A 23,168-nucleotide genomic window follows, 5' to 3' on the forward strand; every position below is an offset into this window, starting at 1 on the left:
AACAGTTTTGATTTTCTCTTCTAATTTTGAGTAATTCAGTATTTCTTATTTTACATGTGCTTCCTATAACTGGAAATCAAGGATGGGGAATAGCAATTAATCAGCACATATGTTACAGAGAGAATGACATACAAAATATAATCGGTATGATATACAAAATATAGTGTTTAAGACCTTAGATCCCTCCTCGTCTTCATCTTCATCTTTAGGAGTGGCTGTGGTGGAGCCAAATGGCAGACTGGGGGCTGTGGGGAGGAGGAAATTAAGAGTTTGGGTGGCGTTGGCAACTCCCACTGAGCGTCGCCGACGGGATGGTCTGGAGAAACAGAACAACGGGTAAAGCAGTTAGCAAAAGTTAGGGTAAAATGCCACCGAAAATCTGGAGGAAGTTATTTATACTCTGCATGTAGTCCTCTAACATGAATGATCAATCGAATAAATGACCAACACAAAAGTCAGAAGCCTCTCATTTGAATTAGATCCTGGCAGATGGCAGAGGGAGCAGTAGTGTGGAGAAAGCCAGTGAGGACCTCTGCTCACGCTAACCTTTACAGCGTGTAGCAAGTAAGACTGCATGACATTTATCCACAAATACTACCCTGCTGGCTGAGCTACCAACCCTAACCACTGGGTGGTTCCAATGAGCAAGTATTACTCTGTGAGTGTTAGCCCACCACAAAGAACATGAACTTAAACCAATGAAAACATATACATATACTGTTTATGAATTAGAAAACTATCTACCATTAAGTGCCCTTGAGCAGTGCCCTTTACCCCAAGCTGGTGCAGTGAAGCCTCTCCTTCACTGTAGAGGTAAGTGTAGGACTGAGTAAATATACTTGGTTAGGTCGGACAAAACTAGAAAACTTCCTGAGTCCCTTTGCGTGATGGAAAAAGAGGGCACGAGGAGGTCTTTGTGTACTACGGTGTAAGGAACTGACCTTGGCCGATTCAACAGCATGGGTTCAGAATGCAGCTGAGGTGTGTGAGACTTTGACTGTTTGTGTGTGTCCGAATGGCAGTCTGCATGACTGCACCCCTGACTGGCATGAATGATAATGGGCACAGTAATCACCCCCCTAGGGAAGCGGAGACTGTGGGTGTTTGTCTGTGTGTGTCAGGGGAGAGGGTAGGGGCGCTGGGGCCCAGACAATCAGCACCTCCCACCCTAAGCCCCCCACTGTAGTGCCCAGTAAAAAAACAAGGGTCTATATAAACGACACACAGTCTCACACACACACACACACACACACACACACAAACGGATGGACGAGACAGAGTTGGCACGGAGCCGATTTGAGACGCACATCATGGTGGCTGGGACAAAAGAGGAGTGATCTGGTCTGGCTGGATAGAGGGGCTCCAATGTTGTTGCTGCACTGCCACAAACAACAACCTACAAAGCAAGAAGCTCCTCTTGGTGCTAGTCTAACTGACTCATATGTCCGAGCAAGTGAGCAAAAGCTGCAACCTGACAAAAACACAAACTTGTATATTGTCTAAAAACTTTTAGGGACCACCAGAGTGTTTATAATGAATAGTGATCTCAGTGAAAATGCCACAACTACAATTATAAAATGACTGAAAGCAAAAGACAAATTAAAATGTATTACTGTTGATCTCAAACATTACCATTACTCTCAAACACTAGTGTGTCTCTACCCAGTTCGGAAATCCAGTCCAGATGTGTTGGTCATGAGCTGTAACATTTAATTACAATCTGAGATGTGTACCTGCTCTCAAACACTTCATTGTGGAGGTAGTTCTCGAAGGTCTTGCGGTATTCTATCTCCTCCTGCTCCTTCTTCAGCTGGCTGTCTGTCTTGGGGCAGGCGCAGCACCTTCCCCCCGAGGTGGGCTCATATGTGTGATTCCACTTCTGCTCATCATCGCTGTCCAGGTTGGTTGGGGTACGTGACGGCAGCTTCATTCCTGGGCAAGTAAAATAGGGGTGAGGACAGCTGATGTGTTTGCAAACAGTCCCGTGGGCAGACTCAAATAGGGCAACCTGTGGATACTAACCTTGTAGGCAGTAGTCGAACTTGTAGAGGTCGCTGTCCTCGGCCTGCTTACGACAGATGACGCGGTAGTGGGTGATGTTGCCATTGGGGCTGGTGGGAGGCTTCCACTTCAGGATGATCTGAGAGGAAGAGTTGGAGGAGGAGATAGGGTCCAGAGGCACAGAGGGCTCTGTGGGAGATGGTGGAGGACATTGAGAGAATAGTCAGAACTGCATGGGTAACGTACGACCTTAAAGCCACCAGTGCCCTGTCCTTCATCATCAAGCCTTTGTTTACATGAAAAATATTAAGAGTACTTTTAAGGCAAGAGAGTCCAACAACTGCGATTTTGTCATCACCCAAGTGTAAAGTCAATATATTCTCTAATCAGTTAAGCAGTCTCCATGAAATATGAAAAACGTCCAGGACAAGCAAAGTCTCTAAAAACACATTTTCCTAATGTGTGTGTGTTTTTTAAGGAGAGTAACTCACTGGAGGCATTGGTGCGGACGTAGATGATCTCGCTCTTGGCTCCATTAACCTGGTGCTCGTCAGATGCAGACAGTTGGGTTTTGACCATAATGGCGTACTGGGTCCATGGCTTCAACGGTCGGATCAGGTACCCCGGTTCATCCGCCTTCTTGCCATCCGTGGAACGGGATGGAGGATCAACATCGGCAATCGCCCAGCTGTTAGAGCCACAGGCATCCTGCCCATCAAACTCTGTCACATTCTTATATGGCCTGGAGCAGATGGAAAGGAGGAGATCAGGAAAAACACAGATCAACAGGTGCAAATGAACTGTGAGAAGTATCATTGGAGCTTAACGAGCAAGGTAAGACAATGCAAGGCAACTGTTATTTATATATTTACATTAAAGGGCACACAGCAACAAGTGACATAAGATGATAATAAATAAAATATACTGGGGAGCCAAACCATACAGTAGAAATAGCAGACGACAGCTGCATGTCATCGGCATATAAATGACAACATATGTATCAATTTAAAAGCCTGATAGATAGAAAATGTTAGTTCCACCAGATTCAAAGCTACTGAGAAACATAGGATGCCCTATCTTTAAAATAGGAGGGAAACCAGTCAAGAGCAGGACCTGTTAGACCAACTGAATCTGGTTGTCTCTTGATTAAAATATTACCATCGACAGCATCAAAGGCAGCAATAAGATCAAGCAAGGCTGCTCATTTGACTAACTGCTGTAATTTTATTTTGTAATTAACTTTGGTATGTTTTGTGCCATAGTACGGAAAAATCACATGGTTTCTGTCAGATACTTACGCCTCTTTGTAGAGAACCATAAAGCCCAGCAGGTCTCTGAAGTCCAAAGGCCAGAAGGGCTCCCACTTCAGCATTATCATAGTTGATGTGGTCCTGATCAGTATGAATTTCAGCAGCTTGGTCTCACCTAAGGGATAAAACAGAAGATGTTCAGCACATGGGTTTGGTAAAAGAGGAAATGAACAGTGGAAAACACCCCACAGAAACAAACACACCATAATGGTAAACCTCAAAGAAATCATCAGCATCCCATATAGTAAGGAAGTCCTGATGAGTTTTGAGTCCTTTACTGTCTGCCAATATTAAGTCCAGATATTTATATTTTTCTGAATAAAATGTAGCTGCACAATGCGTTTAGCCTGAAGAAAGCCTATATTAAAATGAGTAAACGATGTTGATACATTTGACAGCTTAAATTCTGCATTAATAATGTATTGCTGCATTTAAAACCTCTTTCCCATTTTTCTACAGGCTTAAGGTTTTATATATATATATTCCTGTAGCATTGTGTATATTGTTCCTGAAGGAAAGCTTGCTCTCTATTTAGATATAGTATTTTATTTCATTTCATTATTATTTTGGCTGCTATTATTTGTTCAAGCTGCTCTGCTGTTCATTTACTGACAGCAGTGTGCATTAGCAGTGTGTTGCCATACAGAGCAGTACACTACAATACATTGAGCAAGTAGATAAATGATGCATAAACTCTCATACCTTAAGAGTTAAAAAAGGAAATGTTAAAGTAGTAAAAACTAAATCAAAAGTAACAGAACAAAATGTACTGTACTGTAATTATTGTACTAAAGCACAAACAAATACAGAGCTGATTTAGAACATTTTATTTATACAATAAATAAATGTAATCAGAAAGGTGAGTATCGATTTCACAATCTCATGTCGGACATTCTGGCTTTCTTACAAGAGGCTTGGTCCCCGTTGGTGCGTACAGCGATGTCATTCTTTTGGTTGCGCTCCTTGGTTCCCGTTACCTCTTCCATTTTTCTGATTTCAGACATGCAGAGTTTGGAGTTGTAGTGGAAGAACGTACGACCACGTTGGATGGTGAGATTGTGCTTGGACCAATCCCACAGCTCACGCAGGTTCTGGTTGTCCAGTGCGTAGAAAGCATAGATACTAAAAGAGACAGAAGAAAGGCAGACATTTAAATGTAGGACACACTGTTAAATGACAAACCTGGAGAGGAGAGGAGAGGAGTGGAAAGAGGAGAAGACTTACTCTCCCTCAAGATGCTCCCCCCTAATGACACGTAGTTTGCGGAGGAAAGAGAGGGAGACCAGGGCGTAGGCTCTGCGAACAGTCAGGTAGCCTGTGATCTCCTCAATCTGGCCCAAACTAGCCTCCAACTCAGCTGCAATGTTATCTGTAAGGAAATGGTCACACAGTCAGTTTAACACACTGTATGGCTAGAAGTCAGAGAGACACACACAGACTGAGCAATGAAGGGAGGAGGAGACAGACATAGTGTGAGAACCAGAGCCTCCACAGGAGGCCCAGCAGGAGGTGAGGTGTAGTAGTACTCACTCCCTCCTCGAATCTTGATGATCATGTTGCCGTGGAGAACAGTGCAGCCTCTCAAAGCCTGCGCTGAAGTTACAGAGTCAATCGTCTTATTTCCCACGCACAGTTTAGGACAAAGGCCTGCACATGGCAAACAGGTCAACCTACACAGAGAGAAACATGCACACAGATTAGGACCATCAACATCCTAATGACTGAGAGTGTGTGTCTTGAAAAAAACAACATCATGTGTACATCAATGTGTTGTTAATTCAGTAACTACAGGCGGATAGGGATGCCATCAATACAGACGAGCGAGGACATTACATTTATCTAATTAAGATGGCATTATTGTGGTTGACACATTTCAAAGCTATGAAACAACAAGAGCTATCAACAATCATTTCTAACATGCCACGCTAAGTGTGACGTTAATATTGCAGAGCAATATCATAAGTGAAGGCAAACAACAAAAGAGAGGAGAATAAACAAATACCATGAATGTTTCTGTGTGCAGATATCAGGAATGGTATGAGGCAGGAATGCTCAGTGACATACTGGTGTGGCGTGGGTTGGGACCAGGGATGACAAGGCATTTTCAAACAACAAGGCTGAATCTGTTCAGTTGAATATAACTGATACATTTCCTCTAGTCTCTAAACTCTATTCTGATCTTTATATGCAGGCAGCTGTCTGGCTTTATACTCAAGTTTGTCTTATGCTCGTTCTTGTTTTTACTTATCGTTTTATTCTCTGCCTTCTTAATATAATACTTATCCTTATTAAAAACTAATAAGCAGTGGTAGCTAGATTTATGAAATTTGTGCTAAAACTAACTTTAAAGCTGCTTAAATATGAACAATAGTGAGTGTAAAGGTTTCGTAAACTGATCAACTCAACTGAGAGACAATCAAACAGACTCTCTGTGTGATTGAATCTCAATTCAATGAATGCGCTGATGTATTCAGAGGTGAATTTGTGTAATTCTCTCAATTAATTTGATATGTCCCATAATGAATCCATAGGCTTTGAGGAGTGGAATAAGATGAGGCAATCTCTCATCCACATCTGAGCCTCCTTCATTTTTATTAGCACTAGGGGATGGAGGAGAGAGCTTCTCATCCTTTGCTTCAATTACTTCTGTCGCACATATAACACACAAACACACGAATGAATGCACACACACAGAGCACAATAAGAGACAACAAAAACAACATGACTGAAACACCAGCTGCAGTTGCCAACAGACATTTCTCTGTTTCTCTCCCTCTCTCTCAGCTCTATGAGTGGCGTCCTCTCCCAGCAAACATGTGCTTGGGCACGTAATCACATACACACGTACACTGACCAATGAGGCCTTGATAGTGCTGCCTTTCAGCAAACTGATTCACAAAAGGAAGGCCTTGTCTAGTGAGCAACCGGGTACACGACACGCAGAGAAAAGGGACCCGACGTTCATTCACAAATGAGCACTTTTTTTTTTAAGCCCTCTCAAAAGAAAATAATCCCTCTCTTTAATTCCACTTCCAGCCTTGACATCCCTAACCACAAAGGTCTGCCTTAGACATTAACTTTTTTTTTGGTCGGCTACCTCAACCCTCAACATATCGCTCCCGACACCACTTTTTAAAGCAGTGCCTGTGCCTGGGGAACAGCTAACAAAGGATGCTGTTGTTCACTGCAAGGACCATGCAAGCTCTGCATGAACTGCCATTTGTAAGCTCAACCTGATTTAATTCTATGTTTATGCAACTCTTATTATAATCCCCCCTCTCCAGGAAACACACTCTCACACACACACACACACACACACACAGTTTTACCCGAACTATGCCCCTTCTTTTCCCCCAAGATGCCAGGCTGTGCTATAGATACCGTTCACTACATGAAACACTGAGTCCCGAGGGACTGCTGAGGGACAGCTGAGGGAGCTGTTTTGGTCCTTGCCTGGCTTTTCCTGTGCATCCTGAGAGAGCTAAATGACCCCATACACACCTGGCTTATCGTAGTTTCCATCTTATCAAGCTCTTAATAAATTACATCAATCTGAGGCCATATCATTGTTTCCCCTCTATGACTTCTGAGTGAGTGGAAACACACTGTAATGATCTCTCCATAACAACAGCGAGAAGAAAATCTCGAGGATATTTTGTGCCTGTCTTGCTCCCACATGGAAAATCATATATTCAGCTTCTCAAAAGTAATGCTCTAGTTGCAGTGTAGAAAGACAGAATGTTTTGGGCTGTTGTACTAAAAAACACAGACACACAGGCAGACAGGCTTGGTTCAACGGCAGCTCTTAAAGGGACAGTGTTTATCTGTCCGGCTGAACTCCGTGACTTGGGCTCCAGGGTCTGCTAGAACCATCTAGAACAGAAGCCGCAGCTGACGCTCTGGTTTGGTTTTGGGCCGAGTCCTGGCGCAACCAGACCAAGTGCACTCACAGACAAACACGCACACATACTGCTGTACTACTGTGCTGTTACAGCATCCAGGAGAGATGAGAAGGCCCTTCTCAGTGAATGTTAGTGACGGCAAGAGAGCACAGCTACCTGTCTATAGAGGATACAGCGTACCTGCTTATGTGTAAGTATGTGTAAAAACATGTTTTTATCATGAAATGGTTCAAAAATATGTAAGGCTGTTCACCTGACTGTTCCTGTGTCAGAATAATAAGACAGTTTTTATGTTATTGTGACATCTGGTTTCTTACAGGTCCAGTGTATAGGAGGGTCTATTGCCAAAAATGGAATATATTCATAGGTATGTTTTCATTAGTGTATAATCACCTCAATATAAGAATCGTTATGTTTTTGTTACTTTAGAATGAGCCGTTTTTATCTTCAGATGCCACAGGTTGCTTTCAATGGAGTCCGCCACGTTGAGCTGCCATGTTTCTATAGTATCCCAAAAGGGACAAACCAAACACTGGCTCTAAATAGGGGCGTTAGCATTTTGTTTCGTGGCCACCGTAGTTTCTCCTTCCTGCTTTGAAAGGGAGGATGAAGCGAGGGAGTTGCGATCTGCAGCCCTAGATGCCACAAAATCCTACAAACTGGTCCTCTAAAATGTTTTAATCATTGTATACTTTATATACTTAATATCCAGACTAACATTATAGATACTGAAATCTGCATAATACTATGGAAGGATGCCAAAGGAAGGTAGGATTTTACTGGCGTCACAAAAAACCATGATGCAAACCCCCTTGGGCCTCCTTTTCCCCTGCTCTGAAACATCCCTACTCCCCTTGTCAATCCTCATTGGTGTGTGTGTGTGTACGCATATGCACAATGTGTGCCGTCTGCCTGACTGTCTGGGCGTGTGTGTGTGTGTGTGTGTGTGTGTCTGTCTGGGTGTAGCTTCTGCCAGGCTAAGCCACTGTGATGATGCTTGTTCTTGCTATAACTAAACCATAGCAGCAAAACAGACACACTGAGGCCCCTGATGTTGCAACTGAATCCCAATGAAAAGTAATGTCTGGTTTATCACATGATGTGTGCACACATACATCTATACGCAAACACGCACATAAGAAACACACACACACACACACAAAAGATGCCATTCTGCCTTATGCCTCAGGGTGTATGACTGAGACTTAAAGCAATGTTCTTTTCGGTCTAAGCACCTGATAATCCCTGCAGGCTGGAAGCATGCAAGGGAAAGTCAATCGCTCTCTAACACACACACAAGACACATTTGGAGAAAGTCATGTTGGGGTGAAATGTCCTTACCGTTTCCATTGGGTGTGCTAAAGCTCTGTGCACGTGAGCGTGTGTTATTTACCTAATAAACATATCTATATATACATATACACCTCTCTCTATCTGGACGCAGTGGACATTTCCCCCAGCCTGCACCTGGAAAAAGTAACCTGACCAAACACTTTACTGGGAACGAGCTAATGTAGTCACAAACACGTTCTGCACACATGAGCACTCAAACGCATGTACGCGCACGCACATACACATGTATACAAAAAAGCATGCACATGCACGAACGCAGGTATACCAGAAACACACAAACACCATCAATCATCCAGCCACCTGTGGCTTCAAGCGATGCAGACATCTCCAGCACACAACCTGCTCTTATTAGAACAAACTCAGAGAAATACACCTCTCTGTGCTTCTTTTTCACTCACTGTCCGTCTTTCTTCCTTCTCTTCTTCTATAACTTTATCTGTCATTACACTAGCAAAAAGTGGTCCCACACTTAGTAAAGACTTTTGTTTTATCTTAAATATACAAGACGACTACTTATTGGAACGTGACTTGGCATTTGATATTGTTTTTAACTTAACTGGCAGCTCCCTTGATAGCTGTTTTGTCAGATTTTCCCAGCCACAAACAGACAACAAGAGTATTATATCCATCACGTTTCTACTGGAAAATATTTTCTCCCGATTGCCCAAAAACCTACGTATGAGTTTTGAAAGCAGGCAAACAGGAGCGGTTTCAAAACACATACTTGGCCTCAAAACAAATACGTGTCCTCTTCCTTTAGCAACAGCAACTGACACTAAATGAGGAAGCCAGTGATGTTCCTCTACTCCCGTTTACTACAAGTAAGAATGCTAAATAAGGTCATGCCCTCGCATGCTGCACACACAGACAAGGCTGTGCGATAAACAGGACCAGGTGAGGTCCAGACAGTTTTTTTCGGTTGACTCTTCTATTGGGGGTAGAAATAGCAACAAGATAAGAGGTTCAGTGTGCTTAAGGACAAATGTCTTTGCAGGGTTTTGAACCTTTGATCTTTCACCTAATGACACCACCTAGCTTAAACACTGAGCTATACTGCTACTACAGAGGACCTATATACCTAAAGCCTTCTTCATGCAGCCACAAATGCCTGTGTCCCTGTCAGTGTACTGTTTGTTATCCTAACTGGGTTTAAAGACATCCACCAAATCCTCAGTATCAATCAACAATTCTTATTTCTAATTTGCTATTATTTCACATGAAATAACATCATGTTAACCACTCAACCAGACTAAGTAAACAGGTCCCAGACAGAGTATAAAGTTGAGCCTACTGAATAATCCTTTCAATAGGAAAATAATTGGCTATAAAGGGTGCATTATTTCACTCTAGTGCACCCCTGTATGCTGTTTCCAAAATAATCTACTAAACGCTTTAGCATGATTAGAAATGTCGCTCCAATGCTGATAAAATGTGATTTTTGTATGCAACACCAAACGCATTTTAAGTAAATTAAGTTTATGCATTTTAATCTGCATATGAAAACTGCTGTGGACAATTATTTGTTCTTTTATGTCAGTTTGGTGAGGCTTTGACTTGATGCAGCTGTGTAATCACTGAGAACAGAATGTGACGGAGGCTGTGAAAACACCAGGCACTCATTTACGACAAATCAGATTAGAGGACTTATTCACATATGAAATTATGTAGTCTCATACCCATATGGCCACTTTGTATTTGGTGCTGCTGAGTAACTTATCATACCAATATTAAAGGACAGAGTTATCAGCTTTTGTTTATTCCTATAGTATGCTGCTTATTTTGTGATGCATAAAACTAAAGTTTTAACTAAAATGAGAATACTGTTGGAGTTTTCATTATCTGAGGGTTGAGAAATTACCTCTAGTTTGCAGTCACGTTTTTACAAAAGCAGATCATGATCATTAGCAGATCAGGCCAACAACCATACAGCGCACATAAACTCCCTTATGCCTTTGTCACAGCTAAACAGGACTGCTTACGTTTGACAAGGAGGCAAACACAGAAGCAGGTGATGTTTTGCCTTTTTCTTTGCGCATCTACAATGTCTCATAGTAATTTGTCCTCAGCAGCCCAGCGGCTCCTACACAGAGGAGAGGAGACTTTCCATAGTGGAAAAAAGACTTCTGCCTTTGTGTTTGATCAACTTCCAAACACCAACATCTCTTGTGTGCAAAAGTTATTGAGTGTGTTGAGTGACCACAATCCCCTTGTTCTGCTGTAGTCACAGAGGCATGATTTGTTGTGGGTGACAATCACATCTCTGATTACGTAATGATGGCCACCATCAATGACATGGCAGTGTTTATGGTGGAATAAGTGAGTGTGTGTGTGTGTGTGAGTCAGACGTACGTAGTGGAGTTGATAGTGGTGTATCCAGAGGGACACTCTGGAATACAGGCCCCGTTGTGGATGACATATTCGTAGCAGCCCGATTCTCGATCCTGGTTTAACTTCTTACTCTGCTTACACTGGTTGTGGAGCTCCTGGATTTAAAAACAAGGAAAACACATATGAGATATATATATATTTGCATAGGTTTCCTATGTCTAAATGTGTACTAAACATTACATGAGTTAACCTTAAGAATTCAAGTTATTACCAACCTGGCAGAAGTTGAAGCTGATGCAGCGCCAGCCCCTGAAGACATAGAATCCAGGAGGACACTTTTCCATACAGGTATTGCCATGCTGGAGGTTCCTGCAGGCCACACAGCTACTTGCATTACCTGGCTCAGAACAGCCACCCAGGCACTGGTCATGGCAACACTGGCCCTGGAGGCTACAGGCACTATGCTTACAGTTGTCCAAGCACACTGAGGAAAGGGAGAAGAAGAAGAGAAAAGGGACAGAGGTGGTTAATATCAGGTTTGATACATGTTGACTCAGTCATGTTTTATTTAGGCCTCAACTAGTATCACCATTAAGACTGTGTTTATAACCAGCCCTGGTTGAGATGGCATTTGGAGACGAGTAGGAGAGCAGTGGGACTTATCCAAAGTTCACCAAAACACGCAAATACCCTGCAGAGCAAAGCAAAACAAAAACAAAATACCAAACATAAACAGCACGGGGCTGCATGTAGGCAGGGATATTTCTCTCTGTCTCAGTCACTCCGTCTAGCATTTAACAACTCACAAAACATTAAAACAAGAAGGGGCGGAGCGAGCAAAACCCTGTGGTCAAAATGGCCACCAAGTGGTGGTTTGCTCTGATCTGAGAGCAGCAAGAGAACCACATCCATGTTTGGTAGTAAGTACACACATGAACATGGCTGCATGAACTATAAACAGGTGTTCTCCGCTAGGCCTTGTGGTTCCTTGTTGCCTTTTTAATGTGCGGTTGCTGTGGTTGCTCACAGAGAAAATGGGAACGATGTACTATCATCAGCAGGACTACAAACCTGATTAAAACTGAAAAACCTCGCTGGGTGATGGTATACACACTTGTCTGAGCCCCTGTAGATTAACAAAGCATGAACCAGCTATCCTAAAGTAGTGTACAGGTAACGCAATGTTGTATAAACAAGTTGGGTTACTGTATTGTTATGTATTGTATTCTGTGGTTATGTTATACTAAAGTAACACAGCTGATTAAGCTATTTAAACTTAATTTGCACAAAAGCACATAATAAACAAACACTAATTAGCATTCAATACTACAATCAGACAAGCTCCAGCTGTAATTTTCATGCAAACATGCAATTGGACAACCACTCATTGCCCTCCTAGAATCCATGAGGGAGTGAGTGTCCACAATTTATGTCTGATGGCCAAGAGCGGCGGGCTGCAGCGCCATAGAAACAACCTTAATTGCTTATAGGCTCAACATTATATGTCATTGGCTCATGTCAAGTTTCATTTGACCTATTGGGAAACAGCATTTAGTGAAAGAGCCCGAGTGTCAACGGTGATTGGATTAGCAGTCAGGTTTGACCTGTGCCCTGTAATGATCTAATAAACTAGCTGTTATTGCCTTGCCTGAGAGAGACTCATTAGATCTCACCTTATACCAGGAACTGACCTTTTTACCAACTGCTAATAAAGACTGGGTGCAGACAGGATAGGAAATCGCCATACGTCACTGGTGCTTAAGAGTTTACTGAGGCAGTTTATTTTAGTCTAGTATCTACTTTGTCAGGTAAATAACATCAACCAGTCGTCTCAAGTGAAATACTGGCAGATAAAATGACTAAACTTTTTTGATTTATCAGCCACTTGCACCTTTAGACGACATACGTTTCTTGTATTGTTATTTTTTAAATAAGTGCTTCAGTCTTTCAATTTCCTTTGGAATCCACTAGAGAAAACAGCAAAATATCTAGGCCATATCTGACCTCCGACTGGGTTTCCTGTCCATGACCCTGTGTGTTAATCACCATCTCTCACCATGTTCCTCACTATACTGTCAGCTTTGATATCATGTGCTAACTGAACCAAAGAGCGGCGGGGCAAGAAACAGATCTAGGTCAAGTAACAAACATTTTATGAAATGATTTGACCCCTGCTTTGGGTCCCTTATAGGTGAGAATTTACAGCATCAAGAAAATGAAGATTCTGCATTAGAGAGTATTTTGATCAGCTCCCGTGATATTGAAGTTATCCCCACTCTAAACAAATCAAAAAATAAAATAGACCACTGTCATTGTTCCTTAGCAGCTACAAAACTGGCAGAAACAATGTTTAAAGCAGTGCATCAAACTGTTAGCTTAAAAGTGCAATGGGGGGGTACTACATGCCGGCCTTCGTGGGATGCCACCTCTGTGAGGACATCACATCAGGTCTCACTGCCAAGGATACAGCTAGGACCCCCCCTGCATGGGAGGGCTGCCCATTGTGCTGCCTGAGTAAAAGCAGAATGGATAGACGGGGTTGTGGCAGGGGAAGAGGAGGGGTGAGATAATAAGGTTAAAGAACAGAACAATGACGGTCAAAACTGCGGAGAGGGGGAATGACTAATGTAGAAAAAACATAATCTCCGACCTTCTGGGGTAGTTCATACAGGGGTCGCTCCATTACATTTTCTTTACTATGAGCTAGTAAACCCACTACTGCTCACAGTCGTCTCTGACCCATAGAGAAAAATGCATAGCTCTTCCCCAGCCCTCCCCCTCTGTCTGTCTGCTGTGTGTGTACATGCTGTGACCACGGCATCACATAACAGAGCAGGGAGGGGTGAGACAGCTAGCAGATCCAGATCCAGATCCAGCCTAGGATCCATGTCGGATTACCGCTCCAGCCCCAGATCCACCCTCAGCTTCAGCCAATGTGTTTGCTGACTGGGGGAGGCAGCCATTCAATGGCCTCTTCCATGTCGGGGAGGAGAGACGCCCAGGGTTAACCCTGGCCTTGCTGGGGCAGACAGGGGGCAGACGCAGCCAAGTAGCCAGCATGCCAGAGAAGACGAATCTACTGCCGCTGCATTGGGTGAATTAAAGCGAGCTTGAAGCTGGGCCAAAACAGAGAGGTAGTGCTAGTAACTCAGCTTGAGAAATGTGCAATAAATCAATGCACTACCCTGGCATTTTATTTTTTCTTTCAGTTATTTTCTTTATTGATCTGAGGTGTATTTACCCTTTTCCTCTCCTGTTTCTGTCTGATCCCAGCACAGAGGTCTCAGCAGGGAGAACTACAGTAGCATAACAGCACTACTGCAGCAGCATTATTCCACATTCTGCTCACGCTAGCGCCGAGCTACACAAGCTAGCTGCTATGCCAAACATGCATCCAGTCAGCTTCACTCATTCATTCATCCCCTCCTCCTCCTCCTACTCCACTGTCCTCGTCTCTATCCCTCCTATCTGCCACAGCCTCACCCTGCCCTGCACCACTATCTATCTCTCTATCTGCCTGCCTTCCTTGCTAGGCCACTCAGCCCCTCCCACTTTCATTCATACAACGCCTTGTTTTGTTTTCATGCTGGCTGGATGGGGGGATGGAGGGACAGAGGCATGGATGGAGGGATGATTTCACTCATGCTTCAACAACAAGAGGAGGAGGAGGAGGAGGAGGAGCAGGCAGTAGCATCCTGGAGAGCTTATCTCTCATTAAGCTGAACACACACACACACACACGTAAAACCTCACTGTGTCATTCAGTAATTTTCTTGCCGCCTCCCTACACACACACACTTCCAGTAAGGGTTTTAAATGCAAACTCTGATCAAAGGTGTGTTGTGTTTACCTTTCATTTGGCCATGGCAGTAAAGAGCCCTGGCTGCTCAGTCCCCAGGGAAGGAACATGGGAGAAGCTGGCAGCCAATAGCATGCAGCCACACATGGCAACACTTCCTGCTCTTTACACATAAAACCTCCCCTTTAATTGGCAGTGTTGTCTACAGGCAAAGTGCTGGGAACAATAACAAACACGTTTTTACCCCAGAGCCATTAACTCAGGAGAACACACACACACACACACACTCACTCATCTACCCTCTAACACACACACACAGCTGCAGGATTCACGTTTACTATATTTGGCCACGGTGGGAGTCCTAAGCTTCAAAAGCTTTGCTATAAATGCTTCGAGTGATCTGATGTAAGACATTCACCCTGAGAGAGTAGAGGGAGAGCAATGGGGGAAGGAGAAAGAGTGTAAACAAAAACACACCGATCGCTGGGAGGGAGAGAGTGATACTGTCATCAGAAGCGTCAATATACAAGTGCACACGTACACAAACACAAATACACACTAAGCGAAGGCAAAGGTCTGTTTGTGTTCACCGTGATGGCCAAAAAGGAGAGTAACGGAGGAGGGGGAGTGGAGGGGGAATAAAGTAAGCTGAAGAGACAGAGAGGGATAAAGATGTTTTACACGTGGATGCAAAACTTTTACTTTTATCCAGCTAAGAGTCCTCACAGGATGTTAAAAGATATGTTAGCTTAATTTTTAATCCCATCATTACCTTTCTGTATCCAAATCATGTACAGAGAAAAAAAAGCCTCTTCCCATTGTCATAAGCCCCACCCTTTCCATAACTAGTGGCCAAAGTCAGAGCTGCAGGTAATGTCTGGTGTCCTCCTCATACTCCAAAAATACCATTAGCCATATGTAGCTATTTAAAATCCACCAAGAGACAAATAAAACTAGACAATGCAAAATAAATTGCAGTGGGACTTCTGGCTGCTGAAAATCTGGCACTGAGCTGCACTGCTGGATGGACAGCCAGCAACTGAACTGCATTGCTTCACGTATAGCTGAAGGCGGAACAGCATTTCTTGATAAATGGCTGGGTGATAAAAGTGCATTGTGGGCCTAACTTTGTATAAAGGAGCAGCCGAAGGAGTATGAAGAGTTGGAATAATTGGAAAGAGATATAATGGGGTGAAATGTGATGATGTGATTCAAAGTCTTCTATAGTTTTATAATTTTATCTCCTGCTATTGTACATAAATATTTGATATCATACCTTTTACTAAATTTTTAAATGGATGTGAACATTTTTTGTCAGTTTAATACGGTGTAAGCTGGCAGTAGTTGAAGAGAATGACTATGATTTGGTGATTTATTACCATAAACCTTTACTGCCCTACCAGTGATAATAATTTTTGATTTTATATGCACTTCTGAATATGTGCAAATGTTTTCCAACCAGCATTAAAAAGGATGAAAAGAGAAGTAAACAGCCATATCCTTCCTTTCCCTCTCTGCAACAGCCACTCCCTCCCAGGGTTATTGACACACAGATAAAGAGCCGCCATTATGTAAGCAACTTTCCAAACACAGGAACCTGAGAGGTGTATATGAGTTTATGAATGTGTATCCGTGTGTCAATGTCAAACCAGACACCGGGTCTTAAATATCCAGTCACGCTTAACAACATCTCAATGGCAACATAAATGTGACAGTTTGGCCTGTGATTCTAATAAAGCTTTCCTGAGAACAAGATTTAAATGAGTTCTTGGGAATTGCTGCCAATCAGTGTTTCCTCAGAAATGGCTCTTCTGTGTATCACTACTAATAAATTAAAGTAAATACAGAGATTACAGTCAAAAATAACAAACTGAAAGTGGAGTATCACCACATCTCCTCCCATTCTATCAGCTCTATTTATATAATCCTGCAGAGCTGTCACCAAGACAATGACAACCATGACACCATGTGATGTCTCTTTACAGTGTGTGTGACTCACTCACTGCAGCCTGAATCTAAAACGGTGTTTGGATGTAAATGTTTGGACAAGACATTTATGAATGTCCACAGGGTCTTATGCAGACCGGTTTGTGCAGGGACTCATGTCACACTCATCACTCAGTAATGAGATTGGGTGGTTTACCAGGCCGAGATGTTTATTGCTCTGTTTTACGTCCCCGGTCAGGGTGGCTTTATCGACCACATTGTGTATTGCAGGTGGTAACAATGTCAAACAGTTCACTGTACCTCATCAGAATTTGAAAATAAGTTTGGTTTTGCAGAGCTTAGTCCAGGATGGATGTAATTAGAGCATCAATTTCACAAGAACCTTCAGTATTAACGATAACAAGTCAAACGACATCCAGGGAGGAAAAAAGGCACAGCACCCTGACAACAGATTTTCCATCGTTTCAAAGTATCTGTGTGTGTGTCCTATTGGTTAAATGACCCAACTAAATTGGGTTACTAATGGTTAGAATTGCCTGAGAGAGAACAGGGCTCGTCTCTCTCTCTCTCTCTCTCTCTCTCACACACACATGCACACAGTACATGCAGCAGACTCTATTTAGTGTTGCTCCTTGTTAGTGTTACACTACCTTTGGTTCACTTCAAGCTAGCAAACCTCCCTCATCCACACAGTCAGTGACACAACAAAAATCTAATTTAATTTGTCTGTCGGGGATCACCTTATCACCTAACTTATTGAGCTAATTCCTGTTCTGTTTACAGGTCGAATGTGCCACTAATTACATTACAATTCATCGAGATATCACACAGTACAGTTTTTTCGGTCTCTGTCACACATATGCACACAATCACACCCCTTCCACATATCTGCATACCTGCCTCAACACGTCTAGTTGTTCACTTACATTAACAGTAGCATTCTGTCACTCTTCCCATATTAAAGAAAGAAGGCCTGTGCATGTTAGTAACAAGGCTCTAAAATGCACACAATCTAAAATGAAATCGTCATATTCATTGCTGTCAACAGTCCTTAAAATGACAAGACTACATTAAAAATAGACCAATATCACAACAAGCCAACAGTGCTACATAAAGACCTAAATGGTTGTTAGGAGTAACCCTGTTAACAAACCTGCAGTGTCCATGGTTGAATAGGCATACATGCTCTGCATCACCAGTGTCTTGCTTCATAATCTAGAGTCACGCACACTCTCATGTAACAGCTTCCTACTATGCCCACTTTCTACTGCTGCTGCTAAGGTTAAAGCTTGATCAGATTAACTAGAGGACAATTCAAAAGTAGTTGCTGAGGGAGCAGAGACCTTTCTTCCTTTTCACTCAGGGAACCCAAACTTAAAGTCTTTACACACTTTACTGTCTCATGATCTTCTGTTATCTCTAGTCTGCCGCTGTCCTGTCAAAGCTCCCGACTAACCTTTTACATTGGGGGAACTGGTGCGCCGAACTTCATTTAGGTGCACCCAATAATACATTTTAAGCATTACTTTTTTGTCATTTCCCATACACACTGGTAATTTCTTAACACATTATGTAAATGATTGTAAAGAGGAATAAAAGAGGCAGATAAACATTTTCCTTCTCTATTTAAATCACAGCACACAACCTTCAAATGTAGGACTGTACTTAATGTCTTTTATTTCAAAGCTTCAATTCAGAGTTTGAATGAAGCTTCTAATGTCTGTCATCATATTTGAAGATGTTATAACCCTGAAAAAAATCCTCAATTAATTAAATTATAAATAAATAAAGTGATTAAATGGAATAATTGAGTTAGTCTTTTTGGTTAAGTAAAGGCAGAATGAGTATAATTTGAGGTTGCTCTTTGTAAACACACGATTCAAAGCTGGAGTTGAAGAGAGATACGAGTGACCTGGAAGAGATGGAGCGCCATTAGCGAAGAACAAAGCAGTAAATCAGACAGATAAAAAATATATATATATAGTTTCACAGCGGTTACATTAAAAAATCCCTCTGCAAAAACAGCCAAAGCCACACTTCATTCTGTCAGCTGTGGTTGCATGTGTGTGTAGCCTTCAGTCAAACAAACCTGCAGCTCCTGACAGAGAGTAGAGAGAGATGGAGACAGCCGTGTATGTTTGACCTCAAACCCTGCATGCTGCAGGATGTATAGACATGCATTAAGAAATGGTGCTCTGTTACATCCCTATAGAGTATCGCCCTCAGAAACGCTGCAGGAGGCGGGTTGCTCTGCCGGCCATAAACCTGTCTATCTGCTAAATTTCAGGTGCACCAATGCAACCAATGACAATGTGTAGTCGTACTTAGTCAATTTTTGGTCACATGTGCAACCAAAATGGCCGCACCCTGGAGCCCTGCCTGTTCAGTCAAATCTGTCCATACATGAGCAAAAATAACTTATTTTATATGTAAGGTTAGTTATGAATACTGTAATGAAGTTTGATGTAGGGTCAACAGGCAAGTATGAACTGACGAACTGATGAACGCACACAGATATGTAGACAAACAAAATGAAAGAGTGAATCTGGCTTAATAAGCATGGTTTTGCTCCCTCCTTTGTCTGTCTGTTCATTGATTTCCTTGTCTGTGTCTTCCTGTGTGCTGGCCAGCCCTGCTGGCCCATCTTGTTACCATGGAGATGAGTCCAGACATAGACTGTCTGCAGTAATTAGCTGCATGCTCCCAACAGGCATTTTCTTAGATTCCCCTCCAGTCATCATTTGTGTCTTGTCTTTTCATCGTAAAGCAACACTCTCTCCATCTCCCTGTCCCTTTAAGCTTTGCACTCTTCTCTTCTCTCCCTGACTTATTCCCCTTTGTTGTCTCCTCCTCTTCTCCTCTTGACCCTTCTTTACTTGTTTCCCCTCTTATCCCCCCTTTCCGCCCAGCCGTAGTGTCTGGCCCCAGGTGACAAATCTGCTCCTCCAGAAAGCCACAGCCACTAGATCTCATTACAGATGCTCAAGATGGAGCTACAATCAATACGATGGTCCTCCTCGCCACTCCCTTATTCTTCTTTCCTCCAACAAATGCGTCCTTACTACCCCCCCCTTCTCCCCTCCTTTACCCCCTCTATCCCTCTTCACTTCCCCCCTCTGTGCCACATCTTTAATTTTGTCGTACTGCCACCAGCCGCAGCATTTGCTGCTGGCTGCACCTGTTTTGACATCAAGACGCAAACATGAAATACGGATGCACAAAGAAAAGCTGGGACCACATGCGCACATACATTTATATACACACCGCTACAGTCAACGCAAATTCTCTCTCCCACACACACAGAAAGCCAAAAGTAGACAAAAATAGTCAGACATAACTGAGATCAACATATAGTTCTCTCTCACACACACGCACACACACACACCACCACCACACAAACACAACACCACACACACCAAGCGAGGTTACAGCCAAGGTTTTGCTGACTGGTACAGGTTTGGTGACAAGTGAGAAGGTGATGGAGAAGAGGTCAGCGGGTTGAACATCCATCTAGCGCGCAACCGACACACTGCATCACCGGCCTCATGGATTTCCTTCATATCACCAACACAGTGAAATATCATACACCTCCATACACACATACACAAAACCACACACACAAACACACACACACACACACACAACAGAGCAGGCAGGAGTCTCTTCATAACGAAAAACCCGTTAGCCAGTCAACAAAAGGCGAGTACCATGCTCAGGCTGCTGTCTGACCCAGTGGTCACTCTTTCTGTCTTCTCTAAAGACTTTGTTCATTGAGCCGCTGAGTCATTGATGACCTTGTGGCATCCCTTGTGAGACACATGCATCAAACAATGTGGACGAGACTCCGAGACAACGGTTTCTGTGCAGTTTCAGGCTGACTCACATGGTGTTTGATAGGAAATTGTAATTTTTTTAGACAAATAAACACCTTCTGTGTATAATCAGTCAATCTTAAAGCAGTAAACACACTGGACAATGCCTGTCTACCTTACATTCAGTCTTACTCAATCATGCATTCATCCTTCAGACTTTTTTCTCAAAGCAGTCGGCGGTGAAATTACACAAAGTGAAAAAGGTCTGGCTGCTCAAAACTATCCTGCAGTTCCACCTTTTACCATGTCACAGAGGAAATTAAATGCCATGAATAAATGAAATAACACTAAACACTGTTTCTATGTCTGCAGCAAGTCAACACACAAAAAACACACATGCAGCCACAAAAAGCTGCAGACAGTGATTTGACATCTTTAACTGGACACTCCTAAGTGCAGTTTTATGGATTGTAGTTGTGCTTAGATAAATGCCTCTTCATCTGGGTAATTTAATCAGTGGTGCTGAGTGGCGGTCCAGTCATGACTAAGGTGTTTTTAAGCCTTCCCTTTCTGCCTCAATGGCCCATTATCTCCTCATATTAGCCACAGAAAGAGGGAGGGAGAGAAAGGCAAGGAGAGACCTCAAATTGCTCTCTCTCTCCTCCTGTGATCCTCAGTTGGCGACTGAGAAACATGTTTATCAAAGGGCTTGATTGTAATAGATTCCTTCTCTTTCTCCTCTCCTCTTTCCTGACTCAATCTTTCTCTCTTTCCTCCCCTCCTACCTCTACCTCTGGTTCCCTGGTTCTCTTGTGTTTCAGGGGCTTTGAGTTCAGCTAGCCCCTATGACCAGGACGAGCACCTGGTGTTGTTGGGGATGCCATGCATTTTTAATGCTAAAGTTTGTGCTATCTTGGATTAGCCTGTGATAAGACTAGCACCAGGCTTTCTTGGAACTGATTCCTCAATTAATTCCAACAATTTGGATATTTGACTTTTGACTATTTGCCATTTCCCATTTTATTCACTAAAAAAATAAACAATGAATCAAGGAAAATAACCTGCCAGCATTAATTGATAGTGAATAATACAGATGTTCAGCCCTACTGTCGAATCTTGGCTCAGAGACTAAATTAAATTATTTTATATTATTACATTTTTACTGGGTTACACTTACACTGCTAAATAGATCATAGAAAGCTGACAATACAACTGGACAGGGACAGATGAAAATGTAGCAACAAGCATACGGCCAAATGTGTAGATAGAAATGCATGCACACACAGATCAAATCAATCTTGTACAGGTAAACAAGAAACCTAAAACAGGAGACGAACCCACACAAACAAAGGCACAGACACAAGTAAAATTAACCCTCTTTGAGACACACACACACACACAAACTACATGCTCCTGCGTTTCTGCAGGCTAACCAGCTGCACTGAGCAGTAGGCACAGTGTTGGGCCGGGGAGGGATGGCTGCAGTGCAGATGCTAGCTGCCCTATTTCATATTCACAGCATAGCACTAAGCAGAGCTACGGTACACAGACAGGCACACACAAACACACATAGGGGAACATGCAACCATTCATGCACACAGAGCAGAGCAACTGAGAAAAGACCTGAGAAAAAAAAAAGTTTACAATACAATATTGCACAAATGGCAACAATAACATTTTTTTTGAAAAAAAAAAACAGGTGCCAAAAAAAACAACAAGCCTTAAATTAAATAAAATCACAGAGATCTCTAATTTGAAGCCATCCACCTTATTTTCGTTCTGACTCACTGAGTTGAGAACATAAGGCCTTTCAAAATGTGGCCAGATGTCATGTTAAGTTCTCTCACTGCTCTCTGTATCAGACAAACCTAAGCACTCCCATCCCGCCTGTCTCCCCCCTTTATTCATATCCAACGAGGCCTCCGGAAGGCTATTTATTCTGGGAGGAAGGAGGGAAACTCTCCATCATTACTTGGAGAAACAAGCTTGTCACAAGGGGTCATACATACACACATTCTCTCATCTTACGTGCAAAATACACCAAAATACAGTACACAGGTCACATGTCTCAGACACGTGAAGCTCTAGTATCTTTCTTTTGTTCTAAGTCAAGCGACCCTCCCTTCCTGCCCCTCAGCCCCTGACCCCAAGACCCTGAGTCAAATTGTATTCATGAATTATTATATTATATAGACGTTTTAAGCTCTGAACATCTCAAATAGTGTCAGTGATGTCAGATATCTTCTTACTATGACTGTCTCTCCTTTCCGACATTTATTTTTTCTAACGTGGCAAAACAAACACATATGCTACTTCAAGATGACAAAATGAACCACTGCTAAATATCTGCAAAACGATTTAACACAAATCTTGTAGAAACTATGCATGTTACATAAAAATGTCAGATACATGATGTCCTTAAGGAGTTTAAAAAAAAAACCCAGACTGACAAAAATGGTTGCATTGTCTAACACATGATGCATGGGTTTCAAAGGTCAGCGGTAAAGGAACATACTTTAAATTCTAAAACACGGTGGTCGTAATATTTTTGCCCACAAAAATAGAGTTATGGAACTGTGGTCATCAAGTCACAGTCATCCCTCACAACCTCACTTTAAGTTTCTGAAGCCTCAGTTTGACCTCACCAAGAGCCATCTTTCCATCAGCACAGCAAGCAGCCAAGGAAAACAGCAGAGAAGACCGGCCAGGGGTCTCC

At 42.7% G+C, this 23,168-nt stretch overlaps 1 protein-coding gene across 1 annotated transcript in view; it reads right to left on the minus strand.

The window, feature by feature from the left end:
* The window catches only part of insrb (insulin receptor b), a 59,617-nt gene that overhangs the window by 7,710 nt on the left and 28,739 nt on the right, over nt 1-23,168 (minus strand). Inside the window, exons 3-12 of the mRNA XM_035652736.1 lie at nt 11,170-11,378; nt 10,916-11,049; nt 4,842-4,981; nt 4,536-4,680; nt 4,219-4,433; nt 3,300-3,426; nt 2,493-2,743; nt 2,023-2,190; nt 1,734-1,932; nt 175-316 (exon numbers count right to left, since the gene is read on the minus strand). Of these exons, the coding sequence (XP_035508629.1) occupies nt 175-316; nt 1,734-1,932; nt 2,023-2,190; nt 2,493-2,743; nt 3,300-3,426; nt 4,219-4,433; nt 4,536-4,680; nt 4,842-4,981; nt 10,916-11,049; nt 11,170-11,378 (1,730 nt within the window). The remainder of the gene's footprint in view (nt 1-174; nt 317-1,733; nt 1,933-2,022; nt 2,191-2,492; nt 2,744-3,299; nt 3,427-4,218; nt 4,434-4,535; nt 4,681-4,841; nt 4,982-10,915; nt 11,050-11,169; nt 11,379-23,168) is intronic.

This window comes from Morone saxatilis, unplaced genomic scaffold, assembly GCF_004916995.1.
Source record: "Morone saxatilis isolate NCDOM2014 unplaced genomic scaffold, NCSU_SB_2.0 Contig12, whole genome shotgun sequence".
Classification (NCBI taxonomy): Eukaryota; Metazoa; Chordata; class Actinopteri; family Moronidae; genus Morone; species Morone saxatilis.